Source organism: Lissotriton vulgaris, chromosome 11 (genome assembly GCF_964263255.1).
Source record: "Lissotriton vulgaris chromosome 11, aLisVul1.2, whole genome shotgun sequence".
Taxonomy (NCBI): domain Eukaryota; kingdom Metazoa; phylum Chordata; class Amphibia; order Caudata; family Salamandridae; genus Lissotriton; species Lissotriton vulgaris.
Genome location: NC_141699.1, coordinates 172,772,273 through 172,793,956, shown reverse-complemented (window position 1 = coordinate 172,793,956; position 21,684 = coordinate 172,772,273). Strand labels below are relative to the sequence as shown.

Genomic DNA, 21,684 nt, shown 5'->3' with positions numbered 1-21,684 from the left:
CAGTTTTTTTCCATTGATTTTAATGATTCCTGTTTTTTCCTTTGGAAATGCCAACAAATGCTACCAGAACTACAGTCAACCTCACAGGTATTCTGCCATTGCATGAACTTCAACACTCTGTCTCATTTACAAAATATATTTCTAAGTGTAAGCAAATTTATTTCTGACAAAAGTTAGTACTATTCCATGAACTCATATTAGCATGGTGCCTAGGTCACACCCAGTACCTGGGCCATCTTCTAAACTTGGTTCACCTGCAGATCCTCATAACTTACTCTTGGTACGAAATGTCAGAAGCCCATACACAATTTGGGGAATGTTATGAACTCTATGAATTGCACTAAAGGGGTATCTGTGACTCTTACTAATATTTTTCACTAACTGCCTTTGGAATTTCCTTTACAACTCATGACTCATTCATTCTTTTATAATACTCTGCCTCTGGCAGTACTTACCATCATTGAACGTAACACTGACTTGTGTTACCTGGATCCTACCTGGTCAGGAAAATGTGCACAGGACTTGTCTTTGCTACTGTTTCAGTTTACTCACCTGTTTCAGTTTACTGACTTGCAAAATGTCCAGCAGCCTCCCTGTAGGGTTATTGGATATCTCTCCTCTTTCAGATTTTGGGGTCACTACACCTAATTGAGTGTAAGTGACATTGTCTCAAAACGTGCCTATTGACTCTCCAGGTTGGGTGCCACAAGGTTAAGTACAAGACTGGACAACTGTCTTCAGGTCACCAGCTTCTTGGCTTGACCACTTTTTGCTATCTTCACTGAATGTCAGGGACAGCCTCATGCTTCAAGGGAAATGATGCCTTTGTCTTCTTAGAACTGCACCGCTCTGATTAGCCAATTTAAAGCACTGAACCAGATGTCTGTCACTATATCACCCATGAGCCCAACCACAGAGGACACAGTCCCTTAACTGTTTGGCTGACTCAGTAGGTATTCAGAACCCACCATTTGTGCTCTCAGACAGCATATACGACTTTTCACAAGCAACAGTTGACCTCAGTTGTTCATTATATATACATTTATGGCAACATCATTCATCTAGCATCAAGGTGATCGAAGGGTACAAAAGAATCCAGAGGGAGTGAAAACACATGAATGTCTCTGTTGATTGGTTAGTAAACCAGTCAGATCCAACTTTTGACAGAGCGCCAAACTTTCAGTTCCACTTCAGAATGTAAATGTACACTCAATAGGGACAATAAAAACAGGTATCAGTTTGTTATATACCAAGCAGTGTGAGTTTTCTGATACTCGGAGTAGACTGCAGAAGCGATGAAAGAACATCTATTATGACACATAAAAAGTGGCAGAGGATGACAAGTACAACTGGCCTTCTCTTCCTTGGAGCTCCTCATCAATATCCATAAGCACTGAATAGTCATGCCCACGTGTGGTGATCCCAAAGCACTTTAAAAACCAATACATATGTGTATACGGCTATCTACAACAGTACAGTGTTTGCAGCATATAAAAAGGCTACAATTGACCAAATTACATTTAAAAAAAGAAGACAATTACAAAAAAACTGTCACTGAATAGAAACAGTGGCCTTTTCACAAACCAAAATCATTCACAAACCTTTTTTTAAAGTAAAAGGGAGTGAAGGGCAGTGTTTGCCAATAGGCTGCAATCCAGCACTCAGAAATGAAAAACTGCCACTGTGCCTTTAAGGGCCTCACAATACACCCTCTATTTCATCATGCCCGACAGGCGAATGGTCTCTTCCCTTTCCTAGCTCCTGGAAACAGGATTCTGGGGAACAAAGATCTGCCTTTCGGCACTAAAACCATTGGAAATCATTCCAAAATCTTGAATTTTCAGATGTACTCAACTTCTTTTCAGACGTAGAGTGCATTTAAACCTTTTTCTGACACAAAAGTCTTTATTTTCCTGTGAAAATGCTGCCTTCGCTTTTTGTGATGTGCCCCTCATGTAGAAAAAAAAGCCCTTTCAGACCCTTACAGAGTCTGCATTGTCTGCCTTCCAGAAGACGTTATTCCAGAAACCTGCCGTTGTATTGTCGCTGGTATGGCGTTGTCGCCTGTAGCTCCACCGGTTTCGGTGTTATTTTCCTCGTTTAGGAACATTTTGTTTACTGAAAATTGCATGGAAAGATTCTTTTTTTTTTTTTTTAACTTTTTTTTATTGATGTTGACAGGATGACAGAAAAAAAAAAAAAACAAGAGAGCAAAAATCAGCAAACATTCATAAGACAATCGTAAGTTGTTTACAGAAAGGAAACTAGCGAAATTAAATAATTTAAAAAAAAAAAAAAACAGATTAGTTATGGTGTGTGGTCATCTTAATTAAAGTTGCAGTTACATTTTTAATACATGAGAGTTTCACATTTCAACAGTATGAAAACAAATTCCTGATTTTAATCTATGAAGCTACCCCAGATTCTATCGAATTTTTTTAAAGATCGTGCTCCCCTGAGATTAGCTAGAGCCAGTTCCATAGCATGTACCTCTGTTACCAATGTCCACCATTTCCAAACCGTCGGAGTATCTAGATCTATCCAAGCCCTAGCTAAAGTTAATTTAGCACATGAAAACAATATAGTCGTTAAAGGAGATAGTGGAGATGTAGATAAATTAAAATCTATCAGAACCGAAGCGGCCGTGATGGTGGGCAGTGGGATATTTTTTATTCTTAAAACCCTCAGTATATCATCCCAAAAGCTCTTAAGTTTGGGGCATGAGTACAAGATATGAACTAGATTAGCTGCTACAGCCGAACATTTGGGACATTTGGTACGGCTACTAAACGTAGGGTTCGGAGACCATCTAGCGATCCTTTCAGGTGTGTAGTAGAGCATACAAGTCGTTCGATATTGTTGGAGCCTAAGGCTAGATGAGCGTACCAGTTTATTAATGTTAGTAAGAGAATTCTCTATCTGCTTGGGCGTAACATTTAGATTTAATTGTATGCTCCATTTCAAAGCCAGTTTGTCATTATCATTTGTTTTGAATGTGTTGAATATTCGATAAGCTTCACTGATAGTGGATTTGTTCCTATTTGTATAAAGGCATGCCCATATATCGCATTCAGACAAAGTTAGTATCTTTTTTTTATTAATCAAATAATCGTGGATTTGCATATATTTAAATCTTGAAGTTTCAGGTAAATCATATATTTGTTTAAGCGTGTTAAAATCTAGAAACCCTTGCCGCCATATAAGTCCATTAAAATATTAATCCCTGAAGAAGCCCAGCTGTTGATGGTGGAATCTGTAAATATAGCCGGGAGACCTGGGTTGCCCCACAATGGTAATTTTGAGTGGAAAAAAGTTGTTTTACAGAATTTTAATATGTTTTCCCATATTTTAATGATATCTCTAGCAGTCTTAAATCTTACCCTTTTGTAATAATTTGGGTCGTTGATTCTGAACAAAAAGGATAATGAGTCTTGTTTTAACATAAAATAATGAAAGAAAAGTGTACTACCCCCATGCAGTAAAGAGCGTATGCGTGTAATAAATGAAGACCAAAAATATAGTTTGAAGTCTGGGGCATTCAACCCTCCCTTATTTATATTGTTTTTCAGCATTTTTAGTGACCTTCTGATTTTTTTGTAACCCCAAATAAAGCTACTAAAAATCCCATCTAAGTGTTGGAAGAATTTATTATTTAATGCCAGTGGAATCGATCGGAATAAATAAACATATTTAGGGAGTATTTTCATTTTTATAAGGTTTATCCTGCTAATCATATTCAGAGGCAGTTTGTTCCATTTTTTCAATATGAGAGTAGTCTTTTTAGTCAGGTCATTATAGTTTATCTTATTGATGTCTTGTATTCTAGCTGTTAGTTTCACCCCTAAATAAGTGGCCTCTTTACATATCTCAGGAATAGGTGCGATAGGAGAGTAATTGGCTATAACTTGCGTCTTCTGCTGGTTAAGCTTATAGCCTGACACCTTCCCAAATTTCTCAGCCTCAATATATATCCCCTTCAATGCCTTGGCTACATCTGTGGTGTATACTGCAATGTCGTCAGCATAAGCTGTCATTTTCAGTTCCTGTGAACTGGAGCTAAAAGGAGCAATCAATATTTGGGAGTTAAGGGCAGATAAGAAAGGTTCCAGTGTAAGAGCAAATAAAAGGGGAGAAAGGGGGCATGGAAAGATTCAAGGGAACAAAGATAAGGTGCACAATATTTTGGAACACTGTATCCTTCCACATTAAACAAACCAAAAAGCTAATACATAGGATTTCCATCCTATTCAGCTATGGCGGATATTATCCCTACCCACTCCAGGAGTTTTATGAGTAGGGCTCTCTGATAAAACACGACTGAGTTACTTCAGTATCTAGCGTTAAATTAGTGCCTTACCAAACTGTTTGGCGCCATGTAGTGTAGTTCCTATATCCCTGATAGGCTCTATGCATTGGAATAATATACACTATAGTTTTGACATATTACTGAGGTCAGTATGTCTCTATTGAGTATATTAAACGTAATTACTTGTGTAATAGCATGTTGTGTAGCTATGACATTAAAATACATACATACATAACAGAGGCTAAAATACTCAACTGGTGCTTCTAAAATAGTCCTACCCCAGTGTACCTAACCTAAGTCTAGTACAAGGGAAGAAGTAGGTGCTGTCTTAGTGTGGTTTAGTTCTGTCAAGAGTTGCCAAAAGTTTCTCTAGGTTCTAATCAGCTCCATACCTTAGAATGAGAGAGGTTGGTATCTCTTTCCCGGGACTGATTCTCGGCAAGGAGGATGACAGCGTCTGGTCAGTGCATTAGTTGGGGACTTGACTTCCTTCGGGACTTGCTGTGGCGAGCCGCGTCGTGCAAGTAGGTAGTCGAACCGCACCGTGCCTCGCCATAGCAAGTGAAGGCATATTTATACCTTGAAGGTGTTTAGGAATGGCGGTATTGGCGTAAAAGTCAGGCATAAGAACGTCATGAATGAACCCCTAGAACGTCATGAATGAACCCCTAAGGAATAGGTGTTCATACATAGTAAATGAGTTATTGGAGAAATCAATATCCAGGCAAGGGGAAGTCTTAAAGGCTTAAGAGTCTGGTTTTCCAAGAATTTGTTGTGAACAGATGTAAGTAGCCATGCCTGTATTTGGTTAGCATGGGCAATGCCTAAATAAGGACTGGATTTCTATGCCTAAATAAGGGCAATGTGAATTGTACCTATATAAGGGCATGAATCGGGAAATTTATACGGAATTCATACGGAATTTAAATCGATACACAACACTGCAGCCACTGTCAGAAGTTCTCCAGAAGGGCGCTTAAAGACAGAGTAAATATCAGGCTGGATTGGGATGCAGGAATGAAAAGAACAGGAAGCAGCTGCTGGGTTATTCTTTCACAAGAGCTCCCACCTCCAACTCCATGGACTTTCCTAGGGCTATATCAAAAGAGAAAAGACATCAGAGAAAGGGGTGATACACCCAATCAAAGTCGAGGAGCATGATGTCAAAGACTGGTGACTTACCCCACTTGGTACACCATTAAAGACACCTTCGAGACACCATCTGACCTTGGAGGGTTCCTGACAGCGAATGTCAAAACAGCCCTTGGCGTCGAAGTCACCATCAATGTCAAAGACACATCCATGACTACTGTTGATTTTAAAAGGTAGCCCCGCTCTGTCGAGGCCTCCCTTGGCATCAAGAGCTAGATCTCCACCATCAATTGAAAGAAGTTCACAACAATGACTTCCAGGCCTAAGAAGAGAAAGTGTACCTTCAGAGTCAGAGTACTCCTGAAATTATTTACCTTTTGGGGTTACTCCTGAAATGCGCATGTCAAGTACTCTATCCCCAACGGGTTCAACATCTCTCCATTTTTCTCCAGGCACACCACCCAATACAGATCCCATGTCATCTCCGCTGCTCAACCCTCAGACGTCACTGACACAAGCTCATTCTGCTCCTATAAGATAACAGAGAGACAGAAGTCCACCTTTGCCCACCTCTCCACCTAGGTCACTGCAATGTTCCAGAAGTTCAGGTAGGCACCATTGTTCATGATCTAAGTCAGGAGCTAGATCTCAGAGAACATCTAGAAGGGTAGTCTTCGTCCCATACGCTATCCAGGTGATCCAATAAAAAGATCTAGTTGGGAGTCACCCTCTTGACAGAGGCTGTCTCCATCCTAGATAGCCACCTACCGTTCATCTATCAGAAATTCGACTCACTTACTCTGACTGACACACATCCAACAAGAGTCTCTCCAGTTGATAACGTCACAATCCTTAATGACATGTTAGTAAGCAGTTAGCAATTGCCAGTTCTACTACCATAATTTTCAAGACCATGCATCAGAAAACATCTTCAAAGCCTCTTCCGCTTCTGGTTCCTGGTCTGCTTCCTGACACTTGCTTCACTTGCATCAGTAAAGTCAGCACCATCTCGACTTTAAAAAAAAATACAAGCCAGTGGACATGATCCTTTGTTTCTTACACCAGACTCTACTCCAGACTCAGTTTTTGAAGCTGCAGCAAAACGTCTTATGCAATAGCTCCTTCTTTTTTCATTCCACCTGATAAGGAAAGCAAATGAATGGTCTCTGGGGGCAGAAAGATATGTGGAACACCAGCATTCAACATGAAAGCTGCCAGTGACACTGCTCATTTGGGGAGATATGACAGATCTCTCTGGGACTCTCACCAAAAATATTGTGACAAACTATCTAAGGAAGATAGACAGGATTTCCAAGAGGTCCTTACGGAAGGCTTTCTTGCCTTCAACCAAATCATTGGTGCAGCAGTGGGTATATATGATCTACCATGGTATCTGCATTAGGTAAAGTTCTTGCCTGAGGCTAACTGGACTTAAACCAGAAGCGCAGCAGAGAATTCGGAACTAGCCTTTTTCAGGACATACTCTCATTGGCGCTCATGTAGACGAAAAAATGTATTACTTGAAGAAGGATGAAGACTTTAAAAGCCGTAGTCTAGGAGAAAAGAAAAGACTACAGTCCCTATGATTGGCGTCACTTCCCTTAAGAGGTTAAAATTCCCTCACTGGTCACATCAGCATCATTACTATTTATTTATTTGTTTTATTTTGAAGGTTTTATATCGCACGAACAAGACCCTTGCGGGTATCAGAGCACTTTACAAGGTAAATATCGCAGATACATAGGCATATGTTAACTAACATATAGTTCCATAAAAATCAGGGGTAATAGAATCGACATATCAAAGATACATAGGCATATGGTAAATGATATGTAGTTCCATACAAATCAAGCATAGTATAATCACAGTAACGAAGATACATAGAGTAGTAAATAATATAATATATAGTTCCATACAGATCAAAAATAGAATCGTATAATCACAGTAACCCGTGTTCAAGTGAACTTAGCCATGTGAAGGAATTTCGCTTCTTTTTTGAAGGATGCAGTAGAGGGATAATAATAATAATAATAATAATAATCTTTATTGCATGATTAATTAAAATCTTTGCAATTTAGGCAATAAGAACAAGAAAGAGAAAAATACATGAATAAAGCCTTTAAAACGCAATTTTAAAAAACAATTGCAGTAGAGGGATTAAGTCTAGTTTCTGGGGGCAAAGTATTCCAGATCCTGGGCGCCACCCCCGAGAAGGCTCGGTTGTAAGTTTTCTTCTTGTTGTATCTTTGTGGTTTCAATAAGAGGTCATTGGCACTTCTCGAAGATCTGTTGCCACATGATGGCAACCTGTTTCAAGTACCATTCTCCTTTTTTACTGCCAGCTAACACATTGGTTTATCAACAATTTGTGCTGCAGAACGAGGTCCACATCTTTTTACAGAAAAATGCAGTGAGGGTGTGCTTTTTCAGCAAAAAAGGATTGGGAATGTATTCCCGAAATTTTCTAGTTTGAAAAAAGACGCCAAAAAGAAGATTTTATTCTCTATCTCACAATACTGAATAAATACATAGGAAAAGAACATTTCAAAATGCTTGAATTACACCAGATATATCCTAGACCAAGGAGACTGGATGTGTGCAATTGACCATCAAGATGCTTATGTTCACATACCAATTGTAAACAAACCTCAAATATTTCTTTGATTCATAAAAGGCATTTTCAATACAAAGTTCTACCATTCCAACTAAAGTGAGCTCCTTGAAAATGTGTGAAATGTATAGCTGTTGCAGCACATCTAAGGAAACAGAATATTTTCACCTGACTTATCCTAGACAACTGGCTAATACATCATCAGACGAGACTTTGAAACATTTTCAAATATGCCTCAACACTCTGGCCAGTTTGGGTCTTCAGGTAAATCTCAAATGGTCTACTAGCCACCCAGTACAGAAAATATACTACAGAGGTGCCATATTGGATACACAAAAGTATATCCTTTGGCAGAGAGACTGTGTCACCTATCTGCCTGAAGTGTCATGATCTCTTGCTAACGCCTAACCCAACAGCACAACAGAAATCATCCTTACGAGGGTTGATGGCATCCTGTATTTTCCTGGTTTCACATGCTAGTCTTGAGATTAGTCTTTTAGAAGAATGCCTAGAAGACCAGTGGAACCAATTCTCAGACAGCTAGGAGAAAAGATTGACAGTTTTACCATTTTCAATTCAGTCACTTCCATGTAATAAGCATAATAAAAGGGACATTATTCGATCAGGATCTCCCAGTTCAAATTCTAGTCACAAATGGTTCTATCCAAGGACATGTGAGCCACTTAAGGACTCTGGGATATGGTAAGACAAAGAGAAAACCTACCTTAACGACCTACTTGAATTAAGAACTGGCTTTTAAATCCTTCCTACCATCCATCAAAACGAACTCCCTTCTTGTTCAGACAGACAATACAATAACAATGTATTATCTGAACAAGCATGGAGGAGCTAATTCAAGACCACTGTCTCTCGAATCTCAACCCATATGGAAATGGCTCATAGCGATAAATTTGGCAATCAGAGTTGTCCACCTTCCAGGCATTCAAAATATAGAAGCAGAATCCCTTAGTCAAGCATTTCAAAAAAACCACGACTGGATTCTACACGATTAAGTTTTGGAATACATTTTTCACAATTGGGCTTATCTACAAATAGACTTCTTCGGAGATGCAAAAAACAACAAATGCCAAGATTACTCCTTCACATTTTACCTGTCAGGGTTGAAAGGTAATGCTGCTTCATAGTTAGGCCAAAGAAATTCCTATGCACATTTCCTTCTATGCCAACAATTTTGATAAAATTGTACCGCTCTAAAACAAGAATGATACTGATAGCTTTCTGATTGCCTTGCCAACAGTGGTTCACGGATCTCCTTCAATTATCCGAGCATCCACACAAGAGACTTTCTTGCCAGCAGGATGTACTGTACAAGATTGGGGGCCATGTTCTGTACCTCAGTCTTCCTATTTTGAACATAGTGGCCTGTCTCCTGAATTCCTACAATATGTTCAGCTAAGTCTATAACAACACTACATGAACGTTTTGGTAGAAGCCAAACGTCCTTCCACAAGAACATCTTATGCCTTCAAGTGGCAAAGGTTGTGCATTTGGTGCATTCAAATCAGCTACAACCATTCCATGTGTCTGGAAAACGTGGCGATCCCTTACTTACTTCCATTTGCATGGTCTGGTCTTCAGTTTTCAACTATTAAAGTGCTCGTTGAGGCTATAACTGCCTATGAGAAATCTTCACAGCCCCCTTTCTTTAGAATGCCTGTGATAAAGGACTTCTTAGAAGATATTAAGAAGGTATCTCTCCTATTAAATCTTCTTCACTTCCTTTGGAACTTCGCACTGTGCTGTCTAAATTAATGGGATCCACCTTCAAACCCATTCACAATACTTCTTTACAACCTATAACTTGAAAGACTGTCTTCTTAGTGGCAATCTCCTCTGTGCACAGAATTTTTGAAATTCAAGTTTTATGCATAACAGAACCCTACAAAGTATTCCATAGTAATAGACTGCTGACGAGAACCCACCCTAGTTTTCTTTCATATTAACTAGACAATCTCCTTACCTACTTTCTTTACAAATCCAGCTGAGAGAGCTCTGCATTTGTTATAGGTGTGAAGAGTTTTTAAATTCCATTAGATAAAACAAAAAAGGCAATCAGATTCAGATGTGGTCTTTTCATAAATTACAGCCTAGAAAAAAACAAGCTTATATTTAACAAAACAGACCATTTCTAGATGGATTGTATCATGTATATTACTTTCATACCAGTTAACTAAGAAGCCCCTACCTGGTAGACATAAAGCGCATTCTACCTGAGGAAAAGCTGCTACAATAGCCATTCTTAAAAGTTTCCCATTTCATAGGTTTGTAAAGCTGCCTCCTGGAAGTCTGTTCACTCTTTCGCTAGACCTCACTATCTAGATTCAGACTCCAGAGTGGATACTCAAGTAGATCACCCTTCGTTGTGGAACATCTTGGGGTGATTTTGGATCTCTTTTCTTTTTCGTGTCCATATCATTTAGAGGATGGGCTTGCTATTCTGTTTAGTGATTATGACTATTGATGAGTTTCTCCGGGAAGAGAAGGAAATGTTACCTGTAATCCTAGTTCTCTTCCAGGGGAATCCTCATTGTAGCCACAGTCAACCCTCTCACCACCCAAGACAAAATAGATTACAGCTATTATCAAACTTCACCCAGGATACTCTGATCTTCCATAATAATTACCTGATTTAACTGTTAGCTGTGGGGCATGATGGGATAGAGGGTGTATCGTGAAGCTCTTGAAGGCACTGTGTCCATTTTCGTTTCCTATGCTTTGCATTGCAGTCTTTTGTCTAACACTGCCCTTCATTCCCTTTCCTTTTCCGTTTCGTAATAAGGATTGTGAAAGACTTTCTGTGGTCACTTTTTCAGGTCGGTGACTGTTTATATGCAATTGGCTTCTTGAAAAAAAAATTATTACATTATATTTGGTCATGTTTAGCCTTTTTTGTATGCTGCAATCATATGTGAATGTACAAGTGTACAAAGTTGTATACACAAATGTATATGTTTTTAAAGTGCTCTGGGAGTCCAATGCATGGGTAGGATTTTTCAGTGCTTATGACTTTTGATGAGGATCCTCTGGAAGAGAATACTTTTTATGTGTCATAACAAAGGCTCAGCGGTTCTTTCGTTGTGTCTGCAGTCTAACCTCCGGTACAGAAAACAAACTAATTCTGCATGGTATATAACATACTGCTACCTGTTTTTTTTTATTGTTCCTGTTGAGTATACATGCAGCATTCAGAAATGGAACTAAGAATTTTCTGCTCTTCCAAAAGTTGAACATGATCCTGGGGAAACCAACGCATGGGTGGGACAATTCAGTGCTTATGACTATGATGAGAGTTTCCCTGGAAAAAAAAACTCGGATTACAGACAAGTAACTTCTCTTTCTTTCTCATAAGGCATCAGCTTTGGGGTGTAATAATGAGATTGAGATGACCAGCAGTCGGCCCTCTTCAAATAAAACATTGCTCAAATATTGCGTCTGCTCTCAGTTACTGGCCAGTGAGCTGATCGAGCTCTGCCTTGAATTTAAAGAAGACTTTGTTATTTAGAAGGCTATACAGGCCCTTTATGTATGCAAATATTTTGTAGCCTATATATAGAAAAGCACATTGTTTCAAAGCACCACCAAACATCAGGAGATCTGACAGAAAGCGGTGGAACAATCAGTGAATCAAAACATGTTTTACTTCCTTTCTCAACTTGATGAGCTTAGGAGGTGTTGAGGTTAGGAGGTCTCCCTAGTTCTAATCGTGACATATTGGAAAGTTGGAGAGCTTGCACTGGGACATCTGATCACCCATGCTCTTCCATTACAAGATTTGAGACATCTTCACTAATATTCCCTGGTATCCTCATCAAAAAACAAAGGGACACGATAGCGGACGATGTGTAAGTAGAAAGCTCAGGTTCTGGTATAAAACACTCTCATGTCAATGGCCTCACCCACCTACTCTCAAGAAGTCCAGTGATTTTTCTGAAACCTGTAGTACTCAGACTGCCTTTCCTACTTCTTCTATTGTGATATCTCCATTGTGGTTACTTCATCATAAATGTAGATTTTTTTCATGTACGCCGAGCTGAGGTTCTATTGGATCTTGGGTAGGTCATTAGGGGAATAGGAGATGGATAATTTATGATATATAACATTATCTCCCTCTCTTTACAGCCATAGGTGTCTTCTAATGCATAATGCTGCTCCTGTTAACAGTACTGCATATCTGGGCTTCAAAACCGCTGCCTGCACCGAAGTGTATTTTTATGGACTTGTAGCCTTCCTGGTCACGTTCATTATCGCCTGCATCATTATTCTAGTACGTTGCATTTATCAAATAAGTACAGACATAAAAATAAGCGTGTGGTTTGATTATGATAGAATGAAGGAGCCTCCTTTCTGTAGCATGAGGACGCTTTGCATGCCTCTAAAATTAGTTATGGTGAAGTGCGAGTAAGGACGTGCTACTTTGAGTGCCGGCTTCAGATGGAACTTTTTCATGCCCATTGTTGAGGGGTGGGTGACAGAGATGGAAGTAGATGTAGCCCTACTACTAGCCCCAAATTTCATTAGTAACCATATTGAGCCTCACCAGGAGGTTCAAGTTGGTTCTCACACCAACAAGGATGTATTTTAGATTTAAAATGAGGCCAAAATATTCATTAGCATAATTTTTCAGTTATCCTGGCTATAAATCCCAAGTTTTCTAGTTCTTTTTGTTTAATTTCAGTAAGATTTTTATTGAAAATTATATTTACATGGTGTACATGCAATTCTGTCGAGAAAGTCATTTATTATTCCAGAAGTTTAAGGTCTGGAATATTTCGTCTCTTGCAGCACATGTTGCGTGTACCTATAATAAATGTGCATACAATACCAACTTTGGAGACAAAATCTACTGTTTTTGAGAAGGATTGCACATTGGATGCTGAGTTGATGTGTTTTTTGAGTGTGTATGTGACTGCCTTTGAAAGAACGTGGTGAGCTGAAACCCCCTTTTGCCTATGAAACCAAAGAACCAAGGGGCATATTAACAATGAAGTGGCAGTGCATGGCGCTAGCCTCCTTGTCTTAACACTATGCTCCGCCACTTCTGAAACACAGGGCAGCACCCCATTTACAACAATATGGTGCAGCCCTGCGTTTCCCCCGGTGCTTGCGCTAAATTTAGCAGCCTAGCGGCAACGCAGTCCCCCCCGCACCATTGTGCAAGGGTGTCTGCGTTGAGGGGGAAGATTGTTTCTATGCAGGAAGGTGTACTTAATGTAGCACACATAGAAGTTAGAAAATATTTTTCTTTAAAGATTGTTTATGCGCAGGAAGGGTCACCTTCGTGCGCATAAACAAGCAATGGCCTTTTGCTGTTTCTATGTGTGCAGCACACATCAAATTTGCAAAAACTAGGAGAAATAAGACATTTCTCCTTGTTTCACCTGTTAAAGACCATCTTTTTCCTGGCCTTAATTTTGTCGTGCATCCTATTTACGCTGCCTTTGTAAATAAGGGCCAGCATCAAACTCAATGGGTGTTGCAGTGGAACGCCCACTGCAGCACCTTTTGCCCTACCCTTTCACACTAAGTGTAGTGTATACGGGTGCTTTATTTACAAGGCAGCATTAAGCCACGTTAAGTGACGTCCCTGTGGTGATAAGGGCTTATAAATATGCCTCCAAGTTTCTAAATTCCACTTTTTGAGGACTTCCGTCGTAGTATGTTGCACGAGCAGTCTCCACTCTCCACAGCTTTCAAAAGGTGACAGTGCTCGCATTTGCAGAGAACTAACCCTTGCAGTTTGTCATCTCTAACCCGATAAGTGCCTCGCTAAACTGTGCATTTGTAACAAGAGTGTGCCTCTTCTCTTCCCATAGGTGCCTATATTTAAAGTCTGCGCTGTGCAAAGGAGGTATGTGCAGATAGCAGGACCATTGGACAACCATCAATCGATACTGATTAGAGTGGCCGAGCGGCGGGTTGTGCTTTACCCAGCTGCCTTCCTCTGCTGCTGGGGCCCAGGTTAGTGGATGCAATGGAGACATACTTTAAGCATAGCCCGAAGGCCAGGGGCAAAGAGTTGACGCTCCACTGAGGTGTGCTGCTTAAGCCGACACGACTAATGAGGTCTGTGGCTGAGCAGTAGTGATGTCATTGTTGTGTATGTTGAAAATAGACATGGGTGCGGTATTAGGCTTGGAAATGAATGTTTGTGTTAAGAAGAGGTTGTATTCGGGTGTCAATGTGTCAGCATAGGGACTTCGCAGGAACGAATTACAGGCTGCGATGGCAGTGGAGTTATGTCTGCGTGCACATGTCGCAGTGCACACTGGTATCTGTACTGGAGCATCCACGTGGCTTCAATGCACTAAATCAATTTAATGCACGTCCAGGTATCTGGCAGGGAGGTGGGGGGGGGGAGAGGGAGGGAAGTGAGAGAGAGAGAGAGAGAGAGAGAGAGAGAGAGAGAGAGAGAGAGAAAGAGAGGGTGAGAGAGCGAGAGGGGGGAGAAGAGAGAGAGAGAGAGCAACACCAGGTCTCTAAATAGGCGGAATGTTGGCAATTGGATTAGGGAACCAAATGGATTCATTCCCACACACACAAAATATCACTTGCTGATATTTCTCTCCAACATCACAAACCTGTATAGATACATTTCTGCTGCTCCTCTTTTTACTTTTCTCCCATTGCCCCCCTTCATTCCAGCTTAGAAGCTAAAACAGTGGGGGCCACCAACTCTACTCTACTGGAGGTTAGGGGCACAATCACTATCCTTTCTAGCTTTTCCTTGTGGCTCTCACTTGCGCCTTGCAGACTCATGTTCTCTTTCTATGCCTCTTATGCTTTCAGCAATAGGCAAGTGCTGCACTAAAAGATAGAGCCAGTCCCTCCCAAGAGCACTGCCCAGGCACACTGCACTGAGTTACTGACTCCATATCCCTCACTGAGTCCCTCTCACTCCCTGAGTGTGTATTTGGGACCACACTGACCTGGTGCTCCATGGTCCGAAGGCCGGGCAGTTGAGCCTGGCTCCTCATAAATGCAGGCTCTCTTGCAATCCTAGTCTAGCATAATCCCTTCTCTTGAGCCTCCTCTGCCCTGTGGTTTAACCCAACTTCTGTCCTGGGCAAATGATTGTTGAGAAGACTTCATCCCACGAAGCCAGCAATCAGTGCAGAAGGCAGGCCTCTTGCAGTGCTCAGACACACCCAGTACCCAACCAAGGTACAGAAGGCACAACGCCTAAGCCCTTGGAGGCACTGCCATGTCTGAAAACTCAGTTGCAGTCCTGCTCAATGCATTAAAGTGCACGTGACCGCACAAACTACTTCATTGTTCCACTTCCTTGAGGAGCAGACACCAACACTGCACAATAATTTGCCTCTCAGGAGTCTGATCTGGAATTTGCAGCCTGTTGCATCAGGACACAGTCACCAGCAGCAATCCCTTCTTCAAGGGCAGTGGACTCCATGGCAGACCAACCAGATTCATCTTAACCCTCTGACCGCAAGTAGCTGCTGCTTCAACACTCCCTGTTTCTCCTTGATCCAGCTGTAGGATTTGCCTGTATGCCGTCATCCTTCACAGATTTCTTCCTGGATGCTATGTATGCAAATTTGAAAGGCTGGGAGACACCCCTTGGCACAATAAACTGTCACAGCACCTGGTAACTCCCACTTTCCCTGGTGCAACTCTCACAATCACCCATGCAGCTCCTGAGATCATCCTTTGGTCCCAGGGCAGCGGACTCAATTGGCATAACTGTCCTGATTCCAGGTACCATCTCTGCCTTTGGTCCCAGATGCAGATGCTTCTGTGTAGACAGTTCTCCAGTAATGGATCGTTCATGGATTCACATGTTTGAACCTTCCCCATCGTCGAGCTTAGAGTCCCACAGTATCATTACAATAAAGTCTAATGTTAAACATAGCCCTTAGGCTGCACACGTTTCCACTTATGTTACCTGTTCCCATCATTTGAAAAGAACCAAACTCTAACTCTGCGGCAGTTTTGGTTCACAGACCTCCTCCGTCTATTGGAAGTCCTACAAATACGACCAAGGTTATCAATGCATTCTGCTGATTAGTTGGAGTTTGGTTCTTTTAGAGTCTGCCCCTTAGTCCATAGGCTTGTTCCCATTATTAACGACATCCCGCCATCCCCTGTTCCATCTGTCAGAAACACTGATTGGCTCTTTTTTAAATTAAAGGGAAACGGCAAGCATATGGCTAGGGATGTGGATTGGGCTCAAACTACATATGCACATTTATGCATGTTACACACTAATGACTTGCAAACGCTCTGCATTAAAAACTATTGAACCCTCTCCACATCCTGGCAAAGAGCCTACCAAGTAATGAAGTCCCCACAGCTATCCTTTTTTATATCCTTTTTTAATGCTTAACAAGCCAGAGTAATCCAGCAGAATAGACTTTCAACACTTTACACTGACTCAACCCAATTTCTACAGATGTTACGTACTCTTCCATTCTGATCCTTCAGATAGCAGTCCTAGTAACTTTGCAGGTTAGGAAGCTGAAATGTTCATGTACGAATTTCTCGATTGTAGTTTGTACAGATATCACTGAGGAATACTCATCTCACAATTTGAGGGGGCAAGCTTATTTAGATATAATCCGTCTGTTAATCTGCCTTCCAAATCGACAGTATTCTTTAAAAACATTCTCAGAATCTCACTGCTTGAAACAAATTCTACCCAATCTTGGACCTAGTGGAATGACTGTGGTGCAGAGACAACTATTACTTTAAATATTAAATTGGGAATCTATGAGAGCAAAGACGGTTACGAATAATCAAAACCCAAAACTTTACGAGAGCTGTATATTTATTTCGTTTACCACTGTATATCTCTGCTGTAAAATTTAATAAAATATTTTGAACAAAAAAAACTTTACGAAAGCATCCTATGTTGTTATGTCAAACCATCATGCCCACAAATATTAGTCTCCAATCTAAATGCATGCACGGGTTTGCTTTCCTGTGGGTGAGACGGTAAAATTCTCTCTCTTAATCTAGGTTTCAGCGTCTTTTTACCTGAAAAGGAAGACGCCATTTTTATTTCTTTCTGGCAGTGCATACTGTTGCAGCACAGTGCGTGGGTAGCCGTAGCTGCCTATCCCCTTGTCATGAGGGTCACCATAGCCTTTCCTAGCTTTAAGCCCGTTACAGACGAATTATCGGTCCTGCAGCTTTAGTTTTCTACATATGAGTTCTCGAGGCCCAGCATGCAAAGTGTCTTTAATCATAGTAAAGCTGTAAAATATATTGACAGTTCATACAGCTATTTCAGAGTAACCCTTTTATACACCTGCTCTGTAAATGTCGAAAATGTGTTGAGTGTTACTTCAAAATCTGAAAAGCTGTAGGAGAATGCGCATCTGAGCTGTTTGCAAATGTAGTGTAAGGGCTGTAGGCCTGCACAGGTGGTCCTGTGATAAACACAGACATGTACACATAGACACCCAAACAAATGTCCACCTATTTCCTACAGTTTCTCCCAACTACCCTACTTAGCTTCTGCCTACATTTGCTCTGATCAGTGTAAAAAAACAAATAAAAAAGAAAGTTATTTTTTATGCCTTTTGTGTATATTTGCTGAGCTCCTTTTTTGTGAACCAATAAAGGGGGCCGTAGATCATGCCCTCTTTGCAATGGCCTCTGCACTCAAACAAGGCAACATCTGACATCCAGGGCCTGCTGCGCATGTCCAAAGGCCATACACACAGTAGGTTCAGAACAAAGGTCCTGCCCAGTGGATTACGTGGGCTCATAAAAGAGTATATCCTGCAAAAACCATAGACATTCGGTAAAAAGTAAAAACATTGTTAAGGTTAAGGATGTGTTGAATGTAGACCAAGAACATAAGCAATCAGCTTGTCTTGACTTAGCATATATGGCACAAAATCAAAAACGTTTGGAATTCTCCTTTAAAGGAACCCACACTATTTTACCTCCCACCCCTGAAATGCATGCCTCATGATCTGACACATTACAACACAAATAAATCCTCAATGATACAATATATAAAGTCTCTATTAACATCATTGATGATATGACTAAAGTTACTTTGGGATCAGTGAAAGACCCAAGGGCCTGACCTTGTGGCCAGAGTCTGCTTGGTATAGCGGCCTGTAAATCCCTGCACCATGTGGCAGGCACCTCATGGTGCAGGGATTTGCCGGGAGTTGCCTGCCACTCGGTGCAGGGATTTTCACAAACGCCCATTTCTTTATGGAAGCTTGTGCTATGGCCAGTTTACGGCCGCAGCACAAGCTCCCATAGAGAAATGGGAGTATGCGATCGCACCGGGACTACCAACTGGAGGTCTGTCAGTCCCAAATCCGCAATGATGTCCGTCGGAGGTAACTCCGACCAATATCGTAATCGGGCCTAAAGTGTGTCATTCTGCCAGGGGAGAGAACCACCTACAAAAGGAACTGTGCCATTTTAAATAACAAGACTTACTTTTTTTCTTACAGCCTTCATCCTCGGGCTTGTGAAGCTGTTTTACTACGATGAGCATGGGATGCTCTATATTATTCTTTATGTTTTGCAGGTAACCTCCTCTTAATTTTAATAGTTACCGTTAACCCTGTGTTGCATTACCTGTTTATCCAAGTTGTGTGCTAATTTCTTTATAGAATAGACAGTATAAAGATACTTTCAGGCCCTCATAAGTTCCTTTTATGTTTTGGTATGTATTTCCAATGATTTAATTATCACTGTTTGTCATGTCATGTATGATACTTGAGCATATTGTCATCAGTGATGTAACGTGGTTTATCCATGGCATAATCCCTCGCATTAAGTAGAGCTCACAGCAATTCCCACCAAAATTGTTCATCTCTGTATATGATATATTATACTTTGATGCCTTTTTAAAATAAGCATTTGCAATGCAATAGGTCTTGCATTACTGAAAGTGTGAGCTATTGGCGCTGCATTATTATTTGCAACGCCAATAGGTCAAACCTTCAGTAATGCGAGAACGTGTGCATTGCACTTGCTTGTTTAATCTTGATCTTACTTCCAGGATACATTTTTCAACAGCAGGCCAGTGGCCTGTAGAAAAGGGTCTCCATGTTCCCCCCAGATAACGACATGGATGGACTCTGGATTTGCGTGAAGGGAGGATGGGAGGGTGTGCAAGCGAGAAGTCAAGAGATGGCCAGAGCAGACCAACCAAAAGAATCAATTGATGCTGTCCGCTGGGAGGAAACCAAGCACCGAAAGGTGGAACAGATGCACAGTATTAACCAACGAAAGAAAAGAAATTTTAAAAAGCAGACTAACTCACCAACCAAAAGCAGTGGGCATGTTTAAAGTCCCCGCTAGCCCAGATACCGAACACTGCATGTCTCACAGAGCAGCGCATGCACTGCCCAGGCTCGACCTAAAAATTGGTTAGGACTGTTGTACTTGATTTTGACTTTTATTGTTAGCTTGGTTGCCAGTTAGCAGGGTGTGGTATTCACATGTGGCAGTTCCATCTTCTGAGAGTTTGCAGGGCTTCTGCGTGGCGTTTTGTGCTTTATTTCAATGCTTGTTTCTTCCTCCTAGGCATTCACAGCAACATCGCAAGGGCTACTGAACTGTCTGGTGTATGGGTGGACCCAGAATTTATACCGCTTTTTAAAGCGTAGCATGTGCCAAGATGCAAGCACACAGACACCATTACTGCGTGTGCAAAAAAAAAAATACGAGAGTTTGCAAGCTGCAGGACACAAAGTGGATGGATCAACAAACACACTTGCTTGAAAATCCCTTATGACAGAAGGCAAAGACTGTTTTTTGGACTGCTGAAGACTAAGGATTTCCTAGAAGAAGAATTTCATACCTAATTACTTTGAAAGGAGAAGGACCTTCTGAACAGAAAGTTGAAAAGTTGAGACAAGTCTCAAAGAAGTAGAGTTCTTGTTGGAAAAAGTATTTTGAATTACTATTTATTTGATGGTATTACATGAACAGTGTAATCGGCATTGATGAGTTTGGTGTCATAAGGGTGAAGTGTGCAATGCTTTACTGCAGAGGATCATATTGATTCTACGCCATGCAGTACAATACGTATGTTTTTTACTCCACTTTGTTGGTTAGCACTTTAAATGTTCATTCTGAATAACAAACAAAAAAAGACTATGAAGAAAGGAAGCAGTATGAATTGTTCTTTCATAAATGCAACAAAAAACAGAATATGTGCTTCCGAAATGTGAGAACTTGCTTGCCTGCACATGAGTCGGCACTCAACTTGTTTTGGCTTGTTCTGTGATTGGTGATACCTCTGTAAGGCAATCTTTATAGCACATATAGAAGCAACTCTAGTAGGAAGGTTAGATGGCACGCTTATAGGCAAAGGTACCACGAGAAAGGGACACCATGGTTGTCCATAGAGCAGCACATGTGTTCCTGTTACTGAGAGGGGCAGAGAACAAGGCTTGCTCGTTTCAGGTAGTTTTTCGAGGAATCTACCTATTATTATATTTTCGGATGCAGCATTCCCTCACGTCTTGTTGCTTTTTCATGTCATGCTTGTATCATTCACGGTCATTACTGTGTTGATAGCCGTGGATGCATTGTTTCCAGTCCTTGAAATCAAATTTAAGTCTGCATTGCTTGCTTAATGCGGCCTAACGAATCCAAGGGCACTTGTGCTTCTACCCCGAGATAAACTAGCTGTGATGTTTTTCCTATGACAGTCACAAGGTTCCCCCATGAGTTAATCTACAAAGTAAAATTGTTATCATTTTTAAGGAGGTGAATGTTCATTCGACTTTACTTCATGTTCTAGCAGTTCTCATAACCTCTTAAGTGTGTTCAGAGATACTGCCCTCTACTTGGTATCAAGGACTCCTGCATTGGTTTCCATAGGTGATGAATTGAAAGGAAGTACATCATGGTCTTGCGTATTGATATATCAGAGTTTGAATATTCAGAATTCTTTCTATCATGAAAAATTGAGAGCTAAAAGCTTCAACCGTTTTATTTTTTTGTCTCACATTGTTAAATGTTTTTCTTTTTCTTCTCTGATGTATTTATACTAATTATCAGTGCAGTGAATCCGGTCTTATAATAATTATCCAACAATGGGTTTGAAAAGATGTTTGCACTATACTTAAATATTGCTGCTACATGTAAACTTTATGGTTCTGTCTGATGTTTTCATGTTGCAATTCCACCAAGACACTGGTTGGAAACTTCTGCCAGCTTCCTTCATATTAGTATCCAGAAGCCAGAGAAGCATCTTCATGAAAAGCTGAACAGGAATGATAGCAGACAACTGGTTGTTAACTTTTGAACCGGCAGCTTTGTGTTAGTACAACACACAGCAGGTATTAATGGACATGACTGAACGTATTTCAGAAGGGCAAAGGGATTGCAATGGGACATTGTTCACACTATTTTTTGTGCCACTGTTAAATAGTTCGCCCCCCAACCTGTAAAAGGTGTACTTTTTACATAATTAAAATACTTGCGGATTAAATAATATGTTTGTTGTTTATGAAAATCTCTCTAAATGCCAAAGAATCTTCTACAGAAAGTTCACCACTTTTGCTCATTAACCTTTAGTTTGTAGACTGAATCTTTCGTGTCTGTGCGGAATCAGTCTACCTGTACACATGCCGATGCGAAGGTCAAATATAATTGGATGATGATTAGTAAGTAACCTGGAACAAATGCCCTGCCTTACCACTTTAATCTT

The 21,684-nt window shown here is 40.7% G+C and overlaps 1 protein-coding gene across 1 annotated transcript in view; it reads left to right on the top strand.

Moving 5' to 3' along the window:
- The window catches only part of TMEM116 (transmembrane protein 116), a 140,715-nt gene extending 119,250 nt beyond the window's left edge, over positions 1-21,465 (top strand). Inside the window, exons 8-12 of the mRNA XM_086943075.1 lie at positions 4-87; positions 12,150-12,294; positions 13,844-13,988; positions 18,467-18,543; positions 19,548-21,465. Coding sequence (XP_086799201.1) covers positions 4-87; positions 12,150-12,294; positions 13,844-13,988; positions 18,467-18,543; positions 19,548-19,745 — 649 coding nt within the window. The 3' untranslated portion in view covers positions 19,746-21,465. The remainder of the gene's footprint in view (positions 1-3; positions 88-12,149; positions 12,295-13,843; positions 13,989-18,466; positions 18,544-19,547) is intronic.
- Positions 21,466-21,684: the final 219 nt, after the last annotated feature.